Here is a 23,899-nt window from a genome sequence, read left to right as displayed (position 1 = left end):
CAAGGAGAGAAACGACTGCTGGGAGTGTCCCCTGCTCTCCATCTATGCACTGCGGCATACATACTGTGGCATGTGTATGTTCCTGTTCTCACTCACACATCACCCATGATATTGGAAATAATAAAAGTAAATAAATGGGAAAGACTCCAGAAGAGAGTAGATTTCAAAGCCGATGACCTATCCATCCTCCCAATATTGTTGGGGTCAGCTCCAACACCACCTCAGACAGACTTCAGGGGAGCCATCAACAAACTTCAGAGTTTCTTTGGAGCCATTTACTGCCAGCACAGTATTTCCAGAACAATAAGACAGTTTCCAACATGTGACTTTTGTCAGGACTGTGATTAAGAAGCCAAAACCTGAAAGAAAACATACTTTTCCTTTTATGGACTGAAATGTGGATTCTAACAGAGTCTTTCTTGTTTTTTCCTTCCCACTCATATTAGAAAGAATATAGGAAAGATTATGAAGAGTCCATTAAAGGCAGAAACCTGACGGGCCTGGAGGTCACGCCAGCATTGTTACATGTCAGACATGCAACCAAAATAGCAAGCGAGGTAGTAATCACGTGGTCTTCCCCGCCTCCCCCTTCACCCAATAATCACACTAATGATTCATCGTTGTGCTCCTGCCTGGGTCCCACCTGACTCAGCCCTTCAGATGGCATCTCCATGTTTGGTACTACTGTCTAATGTATGACCCGTTTTAATTCTTCTAATTTTTAAAATGGAATATCTAATAAAACATGCCTACCTTAGTATTCTATAGAAAAGTCTAATAAAAACATGCCTACCTTATCATTCTATTAATTCCAGTCTTGTATTTAATTATTAACATCAACTGTGAACCATACACCCTGCATTTACTCATATATTTACTTACTCAACCATGGACTGTTAAAAACTAGAATCATTGTCTTATTGATTTATTCATTGATTTATTTTGGTTTGGTTTTGGCTCCTCACCTAAGAGAACAATTCGAGCTTTCTTGTCAGTTTTGTTGATTTTACTTTTGTAATATAGAAAGAGTACAGGAAAGACCTAGAAGAAAGCATCCGAGGCAGAGGTCTCACTGAAATGGAAGATACTCCTGATATGCTGAGAGCAAAGAATGCCACTCAAATCCTCAACGAGGTAAGATCATAGCCAACTACCACATGTACATAATTAATAATGCACCTTCATCCTACCCAAGTTAGACCAAGGGAAAGAGAAAATAATTTTTGCATTCTGAACTTTATATCCAGAATATTTACTAACTGCGAAATAAAATAATGTCAATTTCTGATGAGTAGATATGAAATCAGTTTGTGTGTATAGAGGTTGTCATAACCAACTAGTATCTAATATTACTTGACTTAGTTGTGTTGTGTTCACAATGGCCATTTAAATGAAAACATCATACCACACTGGCATGGTTTGCACCTAAATTTAATACTAACATATACCACACCAGATTTAAATTTTACTTTCTGTGTTAACGGACTTCTCTTGATTAACATTGCTGTACATAGAGCAGGATGAACAAGCATGTCATCCTGTCCATTGAGGTAGCTGGTAAGGGCAGCGCCTACAACCACCAAGGAGCATGTTATGTGGGTTTTTTTAATTCATGCAGTAGTCACCCTACTAAGAGAAGGTAGGGAACTTTTTCTTTAAAAAAAAAACAAACAATTCTTCTACAGAAAGAATATAAGCGAGACCTGGAGCTGGAAGTCAAAGGAAGAGGCCTGAATGCCATGGCCAACGAGACTCCAGATTTTATGCGGGCCAGGAATGCTACCGACATTGCCAGCCAGGTCAGCGCTTCTGGGAAGGCGCGCCTCTCCAAATGGTGGCCATGGTTATAAGGATGCACTGTTGGTCCTCTGTCATTTTCCTTATTTGACAGTGACATTATATGTTTAGCATAATTAAGCATCTGCTGGATGAATTATAATGTATAGCCCAGGGTCCCTTTGTCAGGCTACTTCTGTCTCTGCCTTCCTGAATCTACAACCCCTGGGGACATCAAAGCCGGAGGACCAAATTACTGCGTGGAACTGGGGCAGATTCTGACATCTGTGGTTTTTTTGTCAATCCACTCCTTATGTGGCACTAAGAATGCCTTCATTAGATTATTTGTGTTCTTTTTTCCCTCTGCTTTATACACCTAAATTTAAAACATATCTTTTTAGACATCCAGTGTTGTCTAAGTCTTACTGGTACTAGGTCTTACGTAAACCACCCCCTGCTTTCCTGTCTCTCTACCCGATTATCCCTTTGCCCGGAGTCATCCTACATCTATCTAAATGGACAGTCTGTCTTTCAACAGCCAAGAGCCTTCTGAGTCTCATGATTTAATATAATACAATAAACACTGATAGGAAAGATGGCCCTGCGGAGAGCCTGGATCAGAACTGCAGCACCCTCATGGCTCCTCACTGCCCTCTATAACTTCATTTCCAGGAGATCCAACAGCTTTTTCTGGTCTCTGTAGGCAACAGGGGTGTACATGATGGGAAAACGTATATACAGGCACAGCACTTATACATATAAAATTTTAAAACATTAAAAAGTATAAGCACAACAGAAAGAAATGTATTGAGTGCCAGGAAAAAAATATGATCACCTCTTCATTCAACCAAGCTAAGAAGTGTTATGCATATTGCTGTGCATATTATATTACCAGACTGTTGGCTGTCCTTTTACAGATTAAGTACAAGCAATCGGCAGAAATGGAAAAAGCCAATTTCACTTCTGTTGTTGATACCCCAGAAATTATCCATGCTCAGCAAGTCAAGAACCTTTCTAGCCAGGTAAGGTTTGCCTTAGGGCAAAGGTTTTTTGTGTTCCTAAGGCAGTGTTTTCTCATATCTCAGTTTCCCTCACCAAACCAGAAGGCCTTTATTTCCAATGCAGATCTGAGTCAGAACTGAAGAAATCCAAATCCGATTTAAAAATGGATTGTAAGAAAGATTTGGGTATGGGCACCTCAGTGGTGGAGTGTGACACCCAGGGTCACTAAGCACTGTAAGAAAAACCTCACAATGCTGTGAGGTAATTTCCAAGTACTGAAGAGGGTATCCGTGATACAATTCCAGATCCATGACTATTTTAGCATGTGTTATAATGTGGGCTTAAGGTGTGTGAGCATAAGCGGAAGACCCAAAGTGGACCACCCACTCCTGGCTGAGGCCGAATGAACAGCTTTGAGCCCCACAACCTGTAGCATCCCAGGCTTGATAGCTCCCACCTTCCTGCAAATCCAATGACAAAAGGCACGGAAGCTGGGTGGGGTGGCACACACCTGTGACCTCGGTACTTAGGGACAAGGGGACAGGAGGCCAGTGTGGGCTGTACAGCAAGACCCTGTCCCTCGAACCAAACTAAACAGATCTAAAAACAAAATAAAGACAAACAGGACATATTTGTTGGTCCTCGTCTGGGGTGATAGGCTGTACCTGCATGGGCAGGATGCAAACACTTCCCATCTGCTACAGTCGAAGGACTCTTTTAGGTTTCCCGGCCTATATAACTATGGGGCTCATCCTATCTGTTCCTTGGAACCTTTTCCCAGAAAAAGTACAAGGAAGATGCAGAGAAGTCCATGTCATATTATGAGACTGTCTTGGATACTCCAGAAATGCAAAGAGTCCGTGAAAACCAGAAGAACTTCAGCCTGGTAAGTCTCTATTCCACTAAGGCCCAACCCACTGGTGGGATCCAGCAGGCTAAAGTGGGGTGGCTTTGGGCATCCACATCTGGCATCCCATGAGGGCAGAGGGGTGCACATGAATCATCTCTGGGCTTACCAAGTGAGCATGAAAGTCCCCCCTGCTCAGTAGGTGGCCCTCGTGTCATTGAATACAAACTATCGCTATCTTTTAATCAGTTAAGCTGGGACAGGGCCTTCTAAAACTAATTCTAAGCAAAAAATACTTTTAAATTTTTTATGCACTGAAGGTTCTTAAAAATTAGTTTCTGTTTCCGGGGGCACACATAGCTTGGTGTTAGAGCATGTGTTTCAGGAAGTGTGCAGTCCCAGGTTCGGTCCCAGGAAGTTTCTAGCAATACCCCACCACTAAAACTGGATTCTCTCCAAAGTTTTTATTAAAGGATTGACTTTGGCTTCCACACTGTGGTGGTTGTGGCATGCATTTTCATTAATATAAAATGTTAGCCTCCCATCCACAATATAGAATAATTATACAGCGTGCAAGAGAATGTTGAAATCTTAACAGGATATTTACTCTTCCTTCATAGCTTCAATACCAGTGTGACCTTAAAAACAGTAAAGGGAAAATTACAGTTGTTCAAGACACGCCAGAAATACTGCGTGTTAAAGAAAACCAAAAGAATTTCAGCTCGGTACATTTACTGTTTACTTTCCATCTAATGCTAACCTAATAATGCCGTCCTCTTTAAGAAGGTCCACGGACCCATGCTGACCCAGGCAATTAACCTCTAACTTGCCCAGTTAATGCCAGTAGGTCCCTGATAAAAGCCCCCAAACTTCTAAATCATCACTCCTGAGATCATTTGGAATAACTTAAATCTAACAAAATAACTCTTCTCTTTGTACCTTTTAATCTCAAATAGTAACTCAGACAGTAACACACATTGTCTTGTTCCAAGAAGGTGGATTTCTTTGTGATGTGGTTTTCTTTTATTAGCCTTCTCCAAAATAACTGACTGACTGTGCATTTCTTTAATGAGTTCTGTGGTTTTTAATCGTTTGGGTTTTTTTCTCATCCTGTATTAATATCCTTCGATATTCTAAATAGACTCTCGAGCTGGAAAGCCACCAGCCCTGCCTATATGGTTTCAGACTTTGACTCTGACAGGAGGACATCAGATGCTGTACTTCAGCTCTCGCCTGGAGACACCATGTAGTGTCTTGGTTTTCACAGAGGCCTGGCACTGCCCTTTCTCCGGGCATTGCCGAGGTTTCCCTCTTTGTGGTTAACGCTCTCCTGATTCTGAATGCCCAGGTTTTGTATAAAGAGGATGTATCCCCGGGAACAGCAATTGGAAAGACCCCTGAGATGCTCAGAGTGAAGCAAACACAGGACCACATTAGCTCGGTAAGGACATGTCAGTCACTGTGCCACTCTCGACCTGACTTGGGTAAATCTCTGACTTCTGAGTTATACTCAGAACTTGTCACCAGAAACAGTGTCCAACCTAAAAAGCAGGTGTCTGTACACCGCCATCATCGTATGCTATATGCTAGTGGAGGTTCTCAGGAAGATGATAGTACCTGTGGAAAGCAGAGGCTTATGGGAAACTATATCTGCATCAAAGAATGAGCCTTCCCAGAGACTCGTGTGTGGCTCCATCTGTCCTAAGCAAATGGACTGTTGGATAGGAGAAGGCTGGTAGAATTCAGCATGCAGTAACACCTTTGTGTCCCCATTTCCATATAGGTCAAGTATAAAGAAGCAATCGGACAAGGAACTCCGATCCCTGACCTCCCTGAAGTGAAACGTGTCAAGGAGACCCAGAAGCACATTAGCTCGGTATTGACTCTTACTTGGCATGCATTTGTAGGACCCTCTCAATCAGCACCCTAGTTTCATCCATCCCTTCTTTCTGCTAAAAGCCTCTAATACCTGGGGATGCTGTGACTCCTCCCCTGTCCCCATCGGGTTGCCAGGAGACCTCAATCTAGCTGTAGTTCACTCCCTACTACTCTTTATACTCTAACTTCTCAGTTGCCAACTTCCTTTTCAATTCTCTGTCCACTAACCTGAAGAAAACAAAACAAGCCCAGGGGTTCTGTGTTGCTTTGGGTTGCCTTTCTGTAATTTTGTTTGATTCACCTGCCTCTGCCACCATGTGCATTCATGGTGTGTACCACGAAGCCACGCTCGGGCTGAAACTTATTAAGGAACGAAGGGAAGAGATAAGAGGTTTAGAAAGCGGGGATCCCTCACTTTTTTTTTTTTTTAATTTTAAGTCTGTTGATGATACCTCTAAAAGAAAACATAGATTTAGAACAGGGACAAGGGACACAGTTCAGTGGGGGAACACTTGCCTGCCATGCACTAGGCCCTGAGTTCAGTCCCAACAGTACAAATAAAACATAAAATTAAACACAGGGAAAAAAGACCAGCCAACAAGCACTGGCTTCCTTGATCCTGACTTCCTTGATTCTGTAATCACAGTCAAATGCTTCAGAGGAAGATGCTCTTCCTGAAAAGTAAAGTATGCCTGCTCACATCAGTTGTCCACCTAAGGCTTCATCAGAGCCGGGAGTGGTGATGCATGCTTGTGATCCCAGCACTCAGGAAGCGGAAGCAGGAGGAATACTGGGAGGCTAACACAAGTCACAGCTAAGTAGCTTAAGAGCCTGTCCCAAAAACATATATAGAAATAAAAGATAAAAAAAAAGAAATAAAAGCTAAAACGCTAAGAAATTTATAAAATTCTAAATGACTCTGAAGAAGTGAGGATTAGAGCATCACACGGTTAGAAAGTTATAAACATAGGTGACATGTGCTTTGAGTACAATGATGTAGACATACTCATGCTGCAGACCTTAAGCTGGGGTGCCATACAATGGTTACTTTGGCTTTGGTTTGGTTTCATTTTTGGTTTTTGAGGGGGTGGTTACTAGAAACTGAACCCAAGGCTTTACACGTGCCAGTCAAAGCTTATTAAATTTATTATCATCATCTAAAGCATTTTAAGAACATACTAAGTATTGGCTGTGGAAAATGCAAAATTTAGTTTCCAGCTTTCTAGATGGCAAAATTTCTACAAATATTTATGGCCTTCTTTTCCTCTGTCCCTGAGTGCATCTTGCAAAGGTTGCTTGCTTTTATGGCCGCTCACCAAAGCTCCCTCCCAGAGCTCTGATATGAACCATTTGTGGTGACTCTGCTTTCTGGGTATTCTAATTATTCTGCAGGTTATGTACAAAGAAAACCCAGGAACAGGCACCCCAACCACTGTCACCCCAGAGACGGAGAGAGTCAAGCGCAATCAAGAGAACTTTAGCTCGGTATTGACAGATACATGAAATAAATTCTTTCCCATAAAACAACTACCAGAATAACCTACCGTTCTACTTTTCAAAGTAACAGCTTAACGACCTTGTGTGTGTTTTGTGTATCATCCTCCGATGAAAACCACCTGACCTGATTCAGAATGGCCACTCTTCTCATTGGTCTTTAACAGTTTCAGCAACTGACTGGTGTGAGCTAGATCTGAAACCCTGTTAGCGGCATTAACAAGCTTCCTTGGGGTGCTTGAACCCTAGATTCCAGTGCTTCCTACTGTACCTTTCTAAGACATAGCAGTGTAAAGTGCATCTGTAAAGTCGTGACTTTCAAAGCATTACCCTGACTAAACACTGCTCTCTTAAATCCCCCTCCTCATCTACTCCCCAACCCAGCCCCTTCCTCTGTCTCTGCTTGTTTTGAGTGTTTTCCGGGTACTTTCTTGTATCTCACAGGTTTTGTACAAAGAAAGTTTGGGAAAAGGAACACCTACAGCTATCACTCCAGAGATGGAGAGAGTGAAACGCAATCAAGAGAACTTTAGCTCGGTATTTCTTAGGGGCAAAAAAATCCCGACCCTAATTCTTATTAAAATAACAATCACATTAATGTCTTTAACAAACAAATGTAAAATTACTAAGTTCATATAATGAAGGAATGGTGCCAGTGTTACTTCAGATTTCGACCCAAATCTAATGAAATTTTTAATAATGGTGTGAAAGTTTAACTGTTTTCTTTAAATCACCTTCCTTAAAAACCCATAATTCTCAGCTTCCTTCCTCCAGTCTAACTAGTATGATACAGGTCAAAAGTTAAATCTAACATCCTTCCCCAAAGGTCGGTACTAATCAGAATTTTATTTATTGTGGCTTGATTTTTTAAAAAATATTTGTAGCTTTTCCTTTTTTTATGTTTTTTTAATTTGTTTTTTATTAGATATTTTCTTTATTTACATTTCAAACGATTTCTCCTTTCCCGGTTTCCTCTCTGAAAAAAAAAAAAAAACCCTGTTCCTTCTCCGCTCCCCCTGCTCACCACCCCACCCTCTCCTACTTCCTGGCCCTGGCATTCCCCTACACTGGGGCACAGAACCTTCACAGGGCCAGGGGCCTCTCCTCCTATTGATGACCGACTGGGCCATCCTCTTATTTGTAGCTTTTCCTAAGTGGTCATGCTTCTAAAACATCTTCATTTGAAAACAACAGACCAATTTATATTTATATGGCTCAGAAATATTTACTTAGTTACTTGTTTATATGTCATACAAGTGAGCGTTCCTTTGGAATATATTCAGGATTGCTGCTAAGTTGCTATTTTAGTTTGAGCGTTCACAAAGATTTACTTAATCTCCCCAAGTCCTCTTTTTTTTTCAATGTTGTCTGTAACTCATTCTAGATAGTAACTTCAGTTAGCTTCCATGCTGTCTGTGTGTGCATCGATGTCACCAGGAGAGCAACTGTTATATAGGGGACAACTAAATGCACAAAGGCAGTCTGCAGTTGGTCTATATCTTAGTTTTACTTTCCTTCTTTGTGAGAACAGGAATTCGTGGTGATTTATTTTAAGATGAGATCTAACTGAAAGATGGATCCATGCTGATGTGACTGTTGGTTCTGTGCACGCAGATCTTGTACAAAGAGAACCTGAGCAAGGGGACCCCCTTACCTGTCACTCCAGAGATGGAGAGAGCCAAGCGCAATCAAGAAAACTTTAGCTCGGTATTTGCGAGAAAGTTCCTTTAACTCCATATTAAAAAGAATTTCGATAAAACAAAATCCTTACCATTTGTCCCTTTATAATAATTTAACAAATTCTCGGGGGGAAAAAAACACACACACAAAAAAAACCCTCATCAACTGAATCCTTCTGCCCTGGATATTTTACTTACCATTTAATCCCAGTGCTTTGTACTTTCTGAAATGCCCTCTAACCCTTCTCTGTTAGATATATAGGTATATCTGTCCTAACTTTGTGTCTGTATGTGGTGTTGGGAATTGGACTCATGGCCTTGCATGGGTTAGGCAAGTGCTCCACCACTCGGGCCCCTCCCTTAACACTTTAATTTGGTTCCTGTCCTTTTCAACATTGTTAGTCTTGGTCCTTTTGAAATTAAATGACTTCCAAATGGCCCAAAACTGAGAGCTTGTATTTCCTTGGAAATCTTTCAGTCTGAAGTTTCTGGGTTAGCACAATAACGAGACACTGATCCAAGGCTGTGTGTGGGAACAGCTCCCTGGATTGGGAAAGTGGTGACTTTACCACAGGTCCCACCTGCATGGATAGCGATGGACTCACTATTAAAACCAAAGCCTTACTTAGATAGTTGTTCTAAATGAGCCATTTCATAACTAGAAATTTATGCTTTCCAATTTTTTTAAAGACAGGATCGTAGGCCAAAAAGTATGATCATACACTATGTAGGCCAAGGTGGTTTTAAATCTACCACCCTCCTTCCTCAGCCTCCCTAGTCCTAGAACCAAAGGCATGGTTTGTTTTTGCTTTTGTTTTTTAAACATGCTAATTAAATAGAACATGCATTTACATTATTGTTTTTGTTTAACTGATATTCCTAAAAACAAAAAATCTACCATAATAAATGACTCGTTATCCTTCCATATAAGGAACTTCTAGGCTTGACATGGAGATGCATGTATTGATTAGGATCCACTCTTGGGGAGCAGAGTTGACATGAAATGTGCTTCATTTTGGTTCAGTACTTCCTAACAGTTGGCTCTCTCTCAAAGTGGAGCAGTAACCAATTTGGAGTCCACTTTGTGTTTTGTCCATAATTACTGCTTACTAACAACATCTCAAAGTCTGTGAGTTTTCATTGTGTGTTGATATGTCTTTTGGGGTGTTTACTGTTTTTTTCTATCAGCTCATTATTCTTTTTTGGGAGAAAGGTATTACTTTTTAAAATTTTAGTCATTTCTATATTACAGTGTATTCTTGTATATCTATTTGAAATTATTCTAATGGCCCTGGACAACTTTTTCTTTGTTAAAGTATGATTTGTATTATGCACATATAACAAACAGGTTATGCTAGACAACACTGTCCAGTGGTGCACAAGCCTTTTAGATACTTTGGCGAGACTGTATATATTAAATGTAGACTTTTAGATTTGATGATTTCTGTAACCTTAACAAATGCCAAAGTAGCCAGAGAATACAGATTCAGTCTGTAGTTGTAAATGCCTGTTGTGCTCTAAGACAAATGTTTTATGTAGAAAAAGAACTGTTTGCTAACTTGATATACTGAGCAGGTCTATGATCTTATATAGCTGTTTGTATTTCTCCCTTAATTCTTAGGCTAGAGTAGAAAGATGAGCAATGATTTATCACACAGCCATGCAGGGCAGTGGGTGTGGTCTCTCCTGCTGGATGTCTGGATCTCATAGGCTTGTATTCTCCTCCAATGCTTTCTTGTGTCATACAGGTGTTATATAAAGAGAACCTTGGGAAAGGGATTCCGATCCCCATCACTCCAGAGATGGAGCGAGTCAAACACAATCAAGAAAACTTTAGTTCGGTATTTAAAAAATTAAAAAAACAAAACAAAACTTTTAACTCATCCCAGTTTTTAAAATATGATCTGTTTTGTATCCAACTAATGCTACCATTCCCTGTGGTCCTTACCACAGTTAAACATTAACGTCATCATTAAAAGTATTCCAGCTTTTAAAATAACATCATCTGTGTTTACTCGCTTTGGCAAATGTGACGTGAACACGAAGCTTCAAAGCACAGTTCTGTGAAGATCTGACCACTGGCTCACTTCCCATCCTAACCTCCCCCTCCCCTGGCACTTACATAGTCCTTCTAAAGTCTCTTTTTTAGCACCTTATCTTACTCTAGTTACCTTAAAAGTAATTGTTCCCAATATGTTCACCCAGACTAAAAAAAAAAGTCAACAAAAATATGTAGGAATCGTCACATAGATAATACTTATAAAACTCAAACATCCTTTATATGATTTAAGAAAATAACTTTCTTGGTTTGGTTTCTGTCTCTGTCTTTCCCACATAATGATGACAACTAATGTCTCCTTTCGTAGTGTTCTTTATTATTTATGCTGCAGAAATGAGTTCAGACAACAAAATAACAGAACCTCTTTAATTCTCCATTTCTGTGGCTCCTTCCTGCAATCCTTCTGTCTTACAGGTTGAGGCTTTTGGTACCTTCCCATCTCTAACTCCTCTTCCTCCTTCCCCTCCCACAGCCAACTGCTCCCCAGGAGAGGAAAAGTAACTGACGGCTTTTTGTTCTGCATGCTTCATTTCATACAGGTGCTATACAAAGAAAATCTGGGGACAGGGATCCCCATCCCCATCACTCCAGAGATGCAGAGAGTCAAACTCAATCAAGAAAACCTTAGCTCGGTATTTGAAAGGAAATGGGGGTCAGATGCCATTTAACTGCAGAACCTCACTCGTCATTAAATCCTCTTCCCTTCCTTGCTTCTAACCTCTCTTTGTTAAAACATATTCTTTCCCATTTTATGTTTTTCATTTTTTTATTTCACCTGATGCTTTTAAACATTTTTTTTAAAGGAGTAACTATTTTAGTTTGGAGATAAACAAAACCAAGTTCTAACCATCTCAAATCTATGCAATTGCTTAGGAAGTACCATGCTCACAAAAATGTGTGTGTGTGTGTGTGTGTGTGTGTGTGTGTGTAAAAACCCCGACAGTGTGGATGACTCTAATAGCCTTCCCTCGCTAGCACTTTAGGTCCTTGCTTCCATGGCTCACAGCTTCCCAGCCTAGTAGCAGCTTCCTTAAATAGCACATGGCATCTTGTCAGCATATAACTCCTGGCTCCTGTATTATTTTGTGCCAAAGAATTTGACCTTACCTTTAAATTTCCACAGCAAATGAAAAGTCACTTACCATCGTTTCTCTGATACTTTCTTACTGTACAGGTGTTATACAAAGAAAACATGGGCAAGGGAACCCCTTTACCTGTCACTCCAGAGATGGAGAGAGTCAAACACAATCAAGAAAACCTTAGCTCGGTACTCTGACAAAGAAAAAAATGACTTCGTTCATGATTTTAAAACTACCTCAATGACTTAAAATAATTCCTATTAATCCTATTTTAAAAGGCACCTTAAGTCTTGTCCATTTCTTGACCACATTTATCCTTTGTTCCTACCTAGCCTTAACTTCATAACACAATTGCTTTATTGCCTTTAAAATTCTAATATCAAGGTAACAGATTTTCCTACAAAGTATTCTTCTGCTCATCTCTCCTACACCCAACTTACTCTCTGCTATACCCAAGGTCTCTTTGTTTTGCGTGCTTGAGAAATTGGGGTGTAGGGACCTTGATGGGTTAAATTGGAGGTATAATGGGGCTCCTTCTTGGATGTTGAAGTTTTTGATGATTCTGACTCACCCCACCAGATTTGATTCTTTCGTAGTACATATAATCAGTCGGCGAGGCTTTGCACGGGCTAAAGCGTGCTCTTACACTGATCTAGATCCCTAGTCCTACTATGATAGACGTGGGCAAAGAGATCTTGGGAAAGTAGCTCCTGATCCTCATCCATAGATAATGTCAACTTGATATGGTGGTCTTTTCACAATTGAATAAGTCACTGAAAAAGGAGTGTCAAGACTTTTTGTCTTAGTGATCTTAATTTTGGTTTTGTTGTTTCTACTATGAAACTCAGTGCTAACAGTAACAATATTTTCTTCAAGCTTGTGCTCTCTGGTATTAATCTGTCAGTGACTTGGGGGTAGAGTTTGTGGGGACTTTAGCTTTCAGTAGTGAAGTTCCTGCTCAGCGTTTATACTGCCTGAAGGTTTCTCCTGTTCATCAGAATCACCTGAATGCTGGTTAAAGCAGGTTTCTGGGTCTGGCCCATGTTCCCTGTTTTGTCAGTAGCTGCAGTATAGAGCAGAGAACAGGTATTTCTAGCAAGTTCTCAGCTGATACTGACCAGCTATTCAAGGACTTTGAGAACTGCTGGAAGGCAATCCCTCCTTAGTGACATTTCCCAAATCCCCCAGGGCACCCAGAAGGACACTAAGGAAGACACTGAGGTTAAGGGTTTACCATGACACAGGTCTATTGCTTTTACATGCTGCTAATGTAATTGCTGAAAACACTTTTCATGGCTGGTAAGTGTGACATATTTAGTGAATAAAATAAGCAGAATATAAAGAGGAAGAGAAACAATTGCCTGGGAGTCTACAGTTTTAATCCCTATGAGGGCCTATGCTGCAATTAAAGAGTGGTTGTATTGGGGCAAATTCAAAATACAAGTCCACATTTGATAATGTGTCAGGAGACTGATAGTCACATACTAGTGGTAAAATGATGGTAGGGCTTACTCCTTTCTGGAACATCTTAGTTCTCACAGGGCAAAGTTGTACTATAGAAATGTGTGTCTTGCTCTAACTACAGTCAACTTCTCCTTTGAAAATATAGACTGCTGTCTAACCTTAGCACCTAAATGACTTGGTGCCCAGAGCCTCATCAAATGTTAATGTACTATTATTCCATTTCTTCTTTTGGTAATTGTAACTCTTTTTTGTCATGTCTCCTTTTGGATTTTTGGATCCACTGGACTCATTTAGGTTTTGTACAAAGAAAATGTGGGGAAAGCCACCCCCACCCCCGTCACCCCAGAGATGCAGAGAGTCAAACGCAATCAAGAGAACCTTAGCTCGGTATTGTCTTGAGAAATGAAAAATGCTTCTGATTACACAAAATAACTCTTGCAGTTTGGCCTGCTCTTAATCCCATCCTAGGTTAAAACCAAGTAAAATGCCAGTTGTGCTTTTATCTCCTCTAAACATCACACAACATTCATCATTGCCATTAACTAATTTTGCTTTTTTTCTTGAGAGCTATTCTCACTAGTAGTAATAGGTTACATCTAACATTTCCCTCTCCCACCCCAACTGTATTTATATTTAATAGTGAATACTGCCTCCCCGGGAGTGACCTCTAGATCCACCTTTGTTTCTAACAGGTGCTATACAAAGAGAACCTGGGGAAAGCCACCCCCACACCCTTCACTCCTGAGATGGAAAGAGTCAAACGCAATCAAGAAAACTTTAGCTCGGTATTTGAGAGCAAAAATAAACCATTGCAGTTCTAACAAGCCTGATCATCACGGCTACACCACTAATTCTTCTCACAGTGTTTCCAAGACTCTTGATACCTTTTCAAATTCTTCCTTGGCCACTTAAAAACAACAGCCAACCCTTACTAGTTCACACTGGGTTCAAGACTTATCTCTTGCTTTCTACTGTAACAATTTAATGGCTTTCTCCTCCTGAAGTGTTTCTTATACTGTGTGACATAATTGGGCCATAACAATAGTTAAATGATGATTTCTCAGAACTGTTTTTTCCTTTGCTTTCTGATGTCGGGATACTCTCTTGGCTCCCCTAGGTATTGTACAAAGAGAACATGAGAAAAGCAACACCAACACCTGTTACTCCAGACATGGAGAGAGCCAAACGCAACCAAGAAAACATTAGCTCGGTATTTCCCGATTCAATAGAACAGTGGAAAACCTTGGAATTAACATTTTAACATCATGAAAACACGCCTTTCTCATTCAACTGAAAAACACACTAAAATTTAAAAACAATGGATAATGCAACATCTTGGGGGATTTTTTTTAACATCATAAAAATGTGCACTTCTTTCCCTGAAAATGTACACTAAAATTAACACAGCTCTGCTTTTTCCATTCCAAAGTGTACTAAACATACAATAATCGCCTATGGTTTCTTCCTCTTACATTTGACTCTAAGGTAGTTTCTCATAACCAGCTATAACAAATTGACCTCCCCTAACATCTTCTATCTTCTGCTGTTATTTCTAAGGTACTTTATTAAATGGGTAATGCTCTGAAATTTCTGTCTTCACTTTGATATTCTTGTGTCTGGAAGACTTTTTTGTTTTGGCATATTGGCTTATGTAATCTGGACATTACCTAAGAAAAACGGTCAGTATCAGATTTAATGTAAAAAATGTCATTAAGTATTCTGGCACTGTATTGCAATTCCTAGTAAATTCAAGAGGGCACTTTCTTCCTCTCTTTCACTATGCCCCTTTGACTTTGAAAATGAAACATTTCATTTCCAAAGTCAAAACAAGTCTTATGTCTTATGATGCAAGTACTGATCTGGTACACTTGGTCCAAATATCTGGCTACTGTCTTTTGACTTACATTAACCTAGCCAGCTTCTTCCATTTCAATCTGTTAGTCTTTAAGCTTAAGAATTAGAACAAGGCCATGCCATGGACTCATGTATGTCTCTCCTCCATAGGTTCTTTACTCTGATAGCTTCCGGAAACAAATACAAGGGAAAGCTGCCTATGTGCTAGATACACCAGAGATGAGGCGGGTTAGGGAAACCCAACGGCACATCTCAACAGTAAGTCGAGAACTCTTGCTTAAATATATATTTATTTATATGTATATGTACGATGTGTGTGCAATGCATGTAGAAGCCAGAGGGTATCAAATCTGGAACTGGAGTTACATATGTTTATGAACTATCTCATCTGAACTGGGAATTGAATACAGATCCCCTGTGAAAACATGTACTCTTAACCATTGAGCCATTTCTCCAGCCACAGAGTTCTTTATGATTGGCTGGACAGCCTGCTGGAATATATTCAAACAGAGATGTCACACTATTATATTTTCATGAAGTAAATTCATATTTCAGGTGAAGTATCATGAAGACTTTGAGAAACACAAAGGCTGCTTCACACCAGTGGTGACAGACCCTATTACTGAACGAGTAAAGAAAAACACACAGGACTTCAGTGACATTAACTACCGAGGTATTCAGAGAAAAGTGGTAGAAATGGAACAAAAGCGGAACGACCAGGATCAAGATACTGTTACAGGTAACTGGGAACAAAGTGACAGAATTGATAGCAAATGAAAGACAAAAGGACGGAAATCTGAGAAAGAATGCCCTGTTAGCCAGTTTGCAAAGCTGAGATCTGAGAAGTATCTTCTGACGTCTTTGTTCTGAGAAGACCAGAACCTAAACTAAGCAAGAGTAGCCCACTCTCCTGCGATCGCTGATGCTCTTGCTTGGTTCTCAAGATATAGATAAATGCTAGAACATTTGTTCTGAACACTGGCTTTCCTTTCAGGTCTGCGTGTCTGGCGTACTAACCCTGGTTCAGTTTTTGATTATGATCCAGCAGAAGACAACATTCAATCCCGAAGTTTGCACATGATTAATGGTATGCACATCCACTACTGTCTAGTGGACTAGAGTCAATGAATGTTCTTTCCCTCCAGGGTTCTGCATCTTCTGAGCTTGCTCACTGGCTGGTGGGCAAAACCAAGCATGTTTGGTTTAGGAAAAATTTTGACAAACTGTTTCACTTCCTTTCTCCTTCAGATCCTGTTATTTCTATATTCTCCTAATGAGTAAAATTAGCCTTTGTTAGAGAAAAAAAAATACATGGGCAAAGGGAAGAGAATATACACGTTCTTCAGAACCATTTTGAACTATTTGTTAGGGGATACTCATACTGTCTGCTCGTGTAGAAAATAAACCAATGGGCCAGACATTGTTGTATACTCCCTTAATCCCAGTAATCAGGAGGCAGAGGTAAACAGATCTCTTTGAGTTCTATCTTAGATTGTCCTACATATTGAGTTCCAGGCCTGCCAGAGCTATATGGTCAGAATCTTTTGTTGTTGTTGTTGCTGTTAAAGTATCATGCTGTGCTGTTCTTTTTAAAGTAAAGAAAGCTGTGCTGTTCTTTAAAGGTTTATACTGTAGTCTGTGGATAGAGACCAGTAGTAACTCCTGCTCCTACCCTGACACATATAATTTTATTGTTTGCCCACAAGATCATGGAACATAGGAAAGGGACCTCCATCCATCTGGAAATGAGGGAGGCCTTTCTGGAGAAACCAAAAATAAAATGTGAAAATGACTGCTCTCTATTCATTGAAGTGAGCCAGGGAAGGGTATAGTGGAGGGAAGGCAGATAACTTGAGTCTGATACCTCCTTGTGCCACTTAGATTCTCGCCCATAAAGAACAACTATACACTAGAGGAATTGTATGCCAGCCATAGGAAACCACTTAGAACTGTGCTTGACAACAACAAACAAAAAACCGTAATGGGGGCATCACTCCCATAGAAATCTTATCTTTGCGACATGTCTCCCAGTCCAAGCTCAACGCCGGAGCCGGGACCAGTCAAGATCTGCCAGTGCACTGAGTATCAGTGGGGGCGAGGAAAAATCTGAGCACTCGGAAGCACCAGACCAGCGCCTTTCCACATACAGTGATGGCGGGGCCTTCTTCTCTGCAACCTCAACAGGTAGGAGTGACTTTCCCAGATGGGCATGGCCATGCACACCTGCAATCCCAGCATTTGGGAGGCTCCCACAGGAGGACTGCAAATCTGAGGCCAGCCTGTGCTACACAGACTTTGTCTCAAACACAACAACAAAAACAATTGAGTGGTACTAACAGTCATGAGGTCAGCTCACTGATTGTCCTAAGCAATGTTTAAAATTTAAAAGTTACTACTTTCTTGAGAAAAAAACTAAAATTATGGAGTTGCATGTTTAATGACTTTCATAATTTTACTAGCTCATCTCTCCACAGGAGTCACTGAGAAAGACATTGCTTGGCTGGCAAGCACAGCTGTGCTGTCCTCCACATGCCTTTCCAACCTGTTTCTTCTTTGCAGCTTATAAACATGTGAGAACCACTGAGCTCCCCCAGCAACGCTCGTCCTCAGTTGCCACCCAGCAGACAACACTGTCCTCTATACCATCACACCCGTCTACTGCCGGGGTAAGTAAAGAATAATGGGCACAAATCACTAGACTTGTGTATTTTTTTAAATTTTATTGTTTTTGCTTTTAATTCAGATTATAAGATGTAGAAATACAGATAAATATATAAATACAGCGAGGTCCATAAAGTGTTGCGTGTATGTGTGTGTGTGTGTGTTTAGGGCTGACTACTTGGTATCAGCCAATTAAAGGGCTCATTCCAGACTAATTCTCCTCTCTCATCAATTGCCTATAGCTCTTCATCTAGGGGTACGGCCTTATAAGATCTCTACTAATCATTGTAATGGTTCAGGCCTTCTTTACGTAGCTATATGTTGAGATTTCATGGGTACAGCTTCCCTGACCTATATATTAGGCAAATCCTGTCTGTAGCAGTCCTTGAGCTTTGTACAGGGAGGTAAGAATGAATCAATTTGCTGGAGAGATGGCTCAGCGGTTAAGAGCACTGACTGCTCTTCTGAAGGTCCTGAGTTCAAATCCCAGTAACCACATGGTAGCTCACAACCATCTGTAATGAGATCTGACACCCTTTTCTGGGGTGTCTGAAGACAGCTACAGTGTACTTACATATAATAATAAACCTTTAAAAAAAATCGATCATTTACACTCAGTTTTCCCAGCACCATTTACTGAAAATGCTGTTATCTTTTTTTTTTTTTTGGTTTTTCAAGACAGGGTTTCTCTGTGTAGCCCTGGATGTCCTGGAACTCACTCTGTATACCAGGCTGGCCTTGAACTCAGAAATCCACCTGCCTCTGCCTCCCAAGCGCTGGGGTTAAAGGCGTGCGCCACCACCACCCGGCTGTTGTTTTCTTCAGTGCATGTTTTTTTGGTACTTTAGTCAAATATCAGATGGCCCAAGTTATATGGACTCAAGGTTTGAGGTTTTACTGAGCAATACTATTTTTTATCACTATAGCTCTGTAATCTATCTTGAAATCTAATGACAATTCCTCCAACCTGCTCTTTTCACTCCGAGTTGCTTTGGAAGTTCCATATCAAATTTTAGGATTTTTTTTTAAAGATTTCCAAACAGCACTTGATAGGATAATCATTTTCCTAGTATTAATCCTACCAATCCATAAGCATGGGGAGTCTTTCCATTTTGTAGTGTCTGGCTCAATCTCTTTCTTCAGTGACTTCAGTTTTCATAGTAGAGGTTTTTCACTTCCTTGGTTAAATTTATTTCAAGATATTTTTCTTGAGGTTATTGTGAATATGAATGTTTTTATGATCTCTTTCTCAACATGTTTGCTATTGTTACCTATGGAGTTGATTGTGTCCTGGTACTTTACTGAAAGTGTTGATCATTTCTACTTGTCTGGTGGAAGTTTTGGGATCTATGGGTAATATAGCTGCAAATAAATATGGTTTGACTCCTTTTCCAACTTGCATTCCTTTAACTTTCTTATAGCTATAGCAAGTGCTTCAAGGCTGCACTTTTGCCAAACACAGCCTTTGTCACACACACTAAGACTTTTATAATGAAGACATTGGATTTTATCAAAAACTTTCTATTTACAATAAGATAAATGGATATAATTTTGTCTGAAAGTCCACTCATTACATTTACTTACATATCATCCCTGCATCTCTGGGAAAAAGTCAATTTGATCATGGTCATCTTTTTCATGTATACTTGTGGGTACTGTATTAAAGATTTCTGCCTCCATAATCTATGGGCCCGTAACTTATGTTGTTTCATCTTTACCTAATTGGGTGATAAGAGTGATACTGGCTGCATAGAAAAAATTTGGAAGTGCCTTTGTTTCTATTTTAAAGAGGATTGTCTATAGATCTCTGAAAATTTGGTGGAATTCTTTGCTATTAATCTGTCTGGGCTTAGCCATTTATTAGTTGAAAAGCTTTTTATGATGGGTCCAATCTTATTTCTTATGGGTCTATTCAAGATTGTATTCTCCTTTTTCTTTCTTTTAGATCTTCTAATGGAGAATAGGTTTTAAAAAAAAAAACATTCCCTTATAAACCAGAATTTGTTGTTTTCCTTGTTTATCTCTGATACTGTTCATTTAGTCATCTCTTTCTCTTGGCAAGTTGGGCCAAAAGTCTGTTGGTTTTATCTCAAGAATCATCTCTTAGATTCATTCTTTGTTTTCTGTGCTTCTCTCCCATTAATTGCTGCTTTGATTTTTGTTATTTCATCCTGTCCACTGGATTTGGCTTCTTGTTGCTTGAGTTGTACCATTAAATCATTTACTTTCTTGTGCTCTGGTTTACTTAAAAATATTTTTCACGCAGTATTCTTTGATCATATTCTTTCCCTTCCAGCCCACACACCTTTGTTCTTAGGACTGCTTCTAATGTGTTCCACAAGTTTTATTTCTTTGACCTGATCATTAACTAATGTGTTATTGTAATGTATTATTGCATCATTACTAGATAATTTGTTTACAGTTGATTTTAAGATTCATTGCATTGTGGTCAGAACAAATGAATGTTTTTGTTTCAATTGTTCTGAATTTGGTTAACATTTGATTTATATCTCAAGATGTGGTCTACTTTAGAGAACTGTCCATGGGTTGCGGAGTACAAATGTATATTCTTTAGTATTAGTTGAACTATTCCATTGATATCAGGCCTATTTGCTGTGTGTCATTCAATTCAGACTGTTTTTTGTCCAAATAGTCTGTCTCCTGGAGAAAGTAAGTTATATCATCTATTACTACTGAGTTGAGAATTAATCTGTCTTTAATTCTGGAAGTACACTTTATTAAACTGGGTATGCTAGAGTTTGGTGCGTTATGTTTAGAAATACAATCTCTTCTTGGTTAATGGTTTCCTTGAACTCTGTTTTGTTGACTATTAGGATAATTATACTTGCTTGTATCCTAGACTCATGTCCTTGAAATATTCTTTTCTATCCTTTCACTTAAACGTGGTACCTCTTTAGTCGAGTTTCTTGTAGACAGAAGAACTATGTCTTTGTCTCTTAATCCTTCCACTTAACCCCCATCCCTTGATTAGAGAACTGAGGCCATTAATACCAACTTTTGGGGATGGAGTTACTTGCTGCCTATGGTCTTAGCTTTTTTTCATATTTCAATTATTATAGCTTCATTTTTTTTATTCCTAGTCTCTCAGTTATGCTTATTCTCTTCAGTCCAAAATATTGCTTCTGGTATTTTCTGAAAAGATGGTTTGATGGATCAGTAGGTTATTGAGCAGTCTCAGGCTGTAAAATCCAGGAAGAAGGTGCCATTGCTAGTTTTTGTACAAGGTTATCAGTTGTACCATAAACATTGGTAGGACACCTAAAGAAAGCTTTGCCAGGCCTAAAGCATTGTACACAGGCTTTACATTAGAGTCCTTGGTATGGACAAGTCATGTCAATAATATACATTAACTCAGTACTTGACTCAAGTTGGGATTCCTCTGCTCCCTACGGAGAGCCTCTTTCCCTTTACTTATTACATTTTAAAGATTTTTATGTGTATGAGTGCTTTTCCTGTACTTACGTGCACAACATAAGTACAGGTCATAAAAGGATACCAGATCCCCTGGAACTGGAGTTACAGTTGTGAGCCACTAGGAACTGAACCCAGATCCTCTGAATGAACAGGAAGTGCTCTTAACGAACCAAGGCATCTCTCCAGCAGAAAAAATGATTAAATAGCTTGAGTATGTGGCTAAGAGTGAATGAAATATCTTTTCCAGTTCCACTTGACTGTTCACTTAGCTCCTTTGGGGAAGTCTTTACTTTTAGCCTTAGCAATTTAAATACGTTTGGTATTGATTTGGAGGACTTCATATATTCCAGGTATAAACTTAGCAGCGAATGACTTGCAAATATTTTATAGGTGTTTGCTGTTTTGTTTTCGCAGTAGCTGCACAGTCCTTTGTAACTTGATATGGAAAAAGTCATACTCTTACCAATCAATATATGCTGTTTTCCTTGTTTTCATTCCCATGAACAGAAAATATTCCGTGCCATATATGACTATATGGCTGCAGATGCAGATGAAGTGTCCTTTAAAGATGGAGATGCTATAGTGAATGCTCAGGCAATTGATGAGGGCTGGATGTATGGCACTGTGCAGAGGACCGGCAGGACCGGAATGCTCCCTGCCAACTATGTGGAAGCTATTTAAACACTTCGAGACCTCCATCAGTCTACAGTGTCTGCAACTCTGCAGGCAACATTTCAGTGGAGACTTCAATATACCCCAGGCTCTCAAGCTCCCTAATGTTTTCACCTGTATCAGTTATCATTTCATGTATTACAATCTCTTCTATAGAAACCATGGTTATTCTCCATGAAACCTAACATTAATTCATCTGTTCAGTTCTTATAATAGACTTACAGCTTCATTTTTTCCTGGATTTACACATGAAGCTAGAAACAATAAACATGTAAAAACTTATTTTTAACATAAGCTTTTACATTATGAACTCTGTTTTAACTTTAAAGTAAGTTGAAATTCATAATAGAATTTTTAAATGCTTCTGTAGTCTTATGTAACCAAACCAGTCCTTCCCAATTACAAAAATATTTTGACATTATTCTGAACATCCAAACAGTAAAAGGAAAAAAGAAAGAACCACTTAAGTGCTAATGCTTGTGTTTCTAATTTAATTTCTGTAAGTTATAAGGATGACAATCAATATAAACTGTTGAGAAACTAGAAACTAATAAATAAAATCTATAGTACTGAAATAAACTGTTCATGGGCTAAACTTTAATAAAGTCTGAATTTAAATGTTACTTAAATTTGGAGCTGGAACGGTGAGTTGGTACTCTTTGTGTGATTCCTAGCATCCACGTGGCAGCTCAGAACTGGAGCCCCAAAGATCATGTGCACATGGTATACACGTATGAACAGGCAAAATGCCTCTATGCCTAAAATGAAACCCACCCCTCCCATTATGTTACCTAAATTTTTTAACACTCTCAAAATGATCCATTTTACATATATTTTGGATTTTGTTTAATTCTTTCGGCTAGCCTGTGTCTCTTGATTAGAGAATCGAAGCAATTCCAACTTTTTAGGTTGGCATTAATGCATACTTAGTTCAGCAAACTTTCCTTAAGAGCTTTGGAGAGACCCACCTGAAGCAATCTTAACTTGAGGGATTCTTGCCACCTGAATGCAATGGGCAAATCCTTGTGTGAAGAGACAGGAGGTTTCTACTCTCTTTCCAGACAACCAGCAATGAATGCCTGACCATTTGTTTACAAACTATCATTCTGAAAGATCTAAAGACTGCCTCCATAACATGATAGCTACAGCAATAGTGCTATCTGGAGCAGGTTTTTTAGTTGTTTTTTGTTTTGGACAATGCTAGAGATCAAACCGAGGGTCTTGGGAATGCTAGGCAGGTGTCCATTTTTTCCTTAAGTTTCTTAATACATGATTCTGAGACTTACGGGGTTGAATAGCAAAAATCACCTATTTATATGTAGGGAGAAAACATCTATATGTCAGATGCTGAACTACATAATTAAAGTCATATTAATGAGAAAGTTGGGGTCCTCACAGTCCCAAGTAAAGGGCATTCTATACCTATGTTGATTTTCTCATTACTACAACAAAAGTCCTAAACTTAATACTTCTGGACTCAACAGTTTTGTGAAGATTTCAGTCCAATTAGTCCAGTAAGGGAACACAATGGATTCCAATCACAGTGACTATAAAGCCAAAATGAACACAAAAAATAAACAGATTACATGCAGCAAGCAAGGCCTTGCATGGGAATCTTTTCTATGTCCTCCCCCAACAAAAGAAGGTTAAGGAATTTATTAGGGAAGCTATCTTCATTTGCTTTCTATTGTTGTGATACAATATTCTGACCAAAAACTACTTGGGGAGGGAGAGAGGGTTATCTATCTTTCATTTCCATGTCACTGAGAGCATCCAGGGCAGGGTAGAGGTCACAGAAGAATGCTGCTTAATGGGTTGCACCTCAAGGCTTATTCCCCCTGCCAGGAGTTGCAATACCCATTCTGAACTAGATCCTTGCACCTCAATCATGAATTAAGAAAATGTCCCATAAATTGTTCTACAGGCAATCTTCTACAGAACCTTCCCAGGTGACTCTTAACTCACTGAATCAAGAAGCCAAAAGAACAAAAAACACTCT

The 23,899-nt window shown here is 39.5% G+C and overlaps 1 protein-coding gene across 35 annotated transcripts in view; it reads left to right on the top strand.

Moving 5' to 3' along the window:
* Neb (nebulin) overlaps nt 1-22,479 on the top strand; it is a 195,210-nt gene extending 172,731 nt beyond the window's left edge. For 5 of the 35 annotated variants that reach the window (XM_031370219.1, XM_031370217.1, XM_031370216.1 and 2 more), the window contains 23 exons: nt 447-557; nt 1,024-1,134; nt 1,686-1,799; nt 2,694-2,798; nt 3,560-3,664; nt 4,246-4,350; nt 4,974-5,066; nt 5,409-5,501; nt 6,896-6,988; nt 7,442-7,534; nt 8,612-8,704; nt 10,425-10,517; nt 11,275-11,367; nt 11,910-12,002; nt 13,573-13,665; nt 13,971-14,063; nt 14,396-14,488; nt 15,283-15,390; nt 15,688-15,871; nt 16,127-16,219; nt 17,164-17,316; nt 17,692-17,798; nt 21,736-22,479. In XM_031370219.1, the coding sequence (XP_031226079.1) occupies nt 447-557; nt 1,024-1,134; nt 1,686-1,799; nt 2,694-2,798; nt 3,560-3,664; nt 4,246-4,350; nt 4,974-5,066; nt 5,409-5,501; nt 6,896-6,988; nt 7,442-7,534; nt 8,612-8,704; nt 10,425-10,517; nt 11,275-11,367; nt 11,910-12,002; nt 13,573-13,665; nt 13,971-14,063; nt 14,396-14,488; nt 15,283-15,390; nt 15,688-15,871; nt 16,127-16,219; nt 17,164-17,316; nt 17,692-17,798; nt 21,736-21,909 (2,493 nt within the window). In that variant the 3' untranslated portion in view covers nt 21,910-22,479. The remainder of the gene's footprint in view (nt 1-446; nt 558-1,023; nt 1,135-1,685; nt 1,800-2,693; nt 2,799-3,559; nt 3,665-4,245; nt 4,351-4,973; nt 5,067-5,408; nt 5,502-6,895; nt 6,989-7,441; nt 7,535-8,611; nt 8,705-10,424; nt 10,518-11,274; nt 11,368-11,909; nt 12,003-13,572; nt 13,666-13,970; nt 14,064-14,395; nt 14,489-15,282; nt 15,391-15,687; nt 15,872-16,126; nt 16,220-17,163; nt 17,317-17,691; nt 17,799-21,735) is intronic. The other 30 variants (XM_031370225.1, XM_031370226.1, XM_031370224.1 and 27 more) reach the window with 30 other exon arrangements.
* The last annotated feature ends 1,420 nt before the right edge of the window (nt 22,480-23,899 follow it).

Source organism: Mastomys coucha, unplaced genomic scaffold (genome assembly GCF_008632895.1).
Source record: "Mastomys coucha isolate ucsf_1 unplaced genomic scaffold, UCSF_Mcou_1 pScaffold15, whole genome shotgun sequence".
Taxonomy (NCBI): domain Eukaryota; kingdom Metazoa; phylum Chordata; class Mammalia; order Rodentia; family Muridae; genus Mastomys; species Mastomys coucha.
The sequence above is the reverse complement of the archived record's forward strand: the minus strand, read 5'-3'. Positions and strand labels throughout refer to the sequence as shown.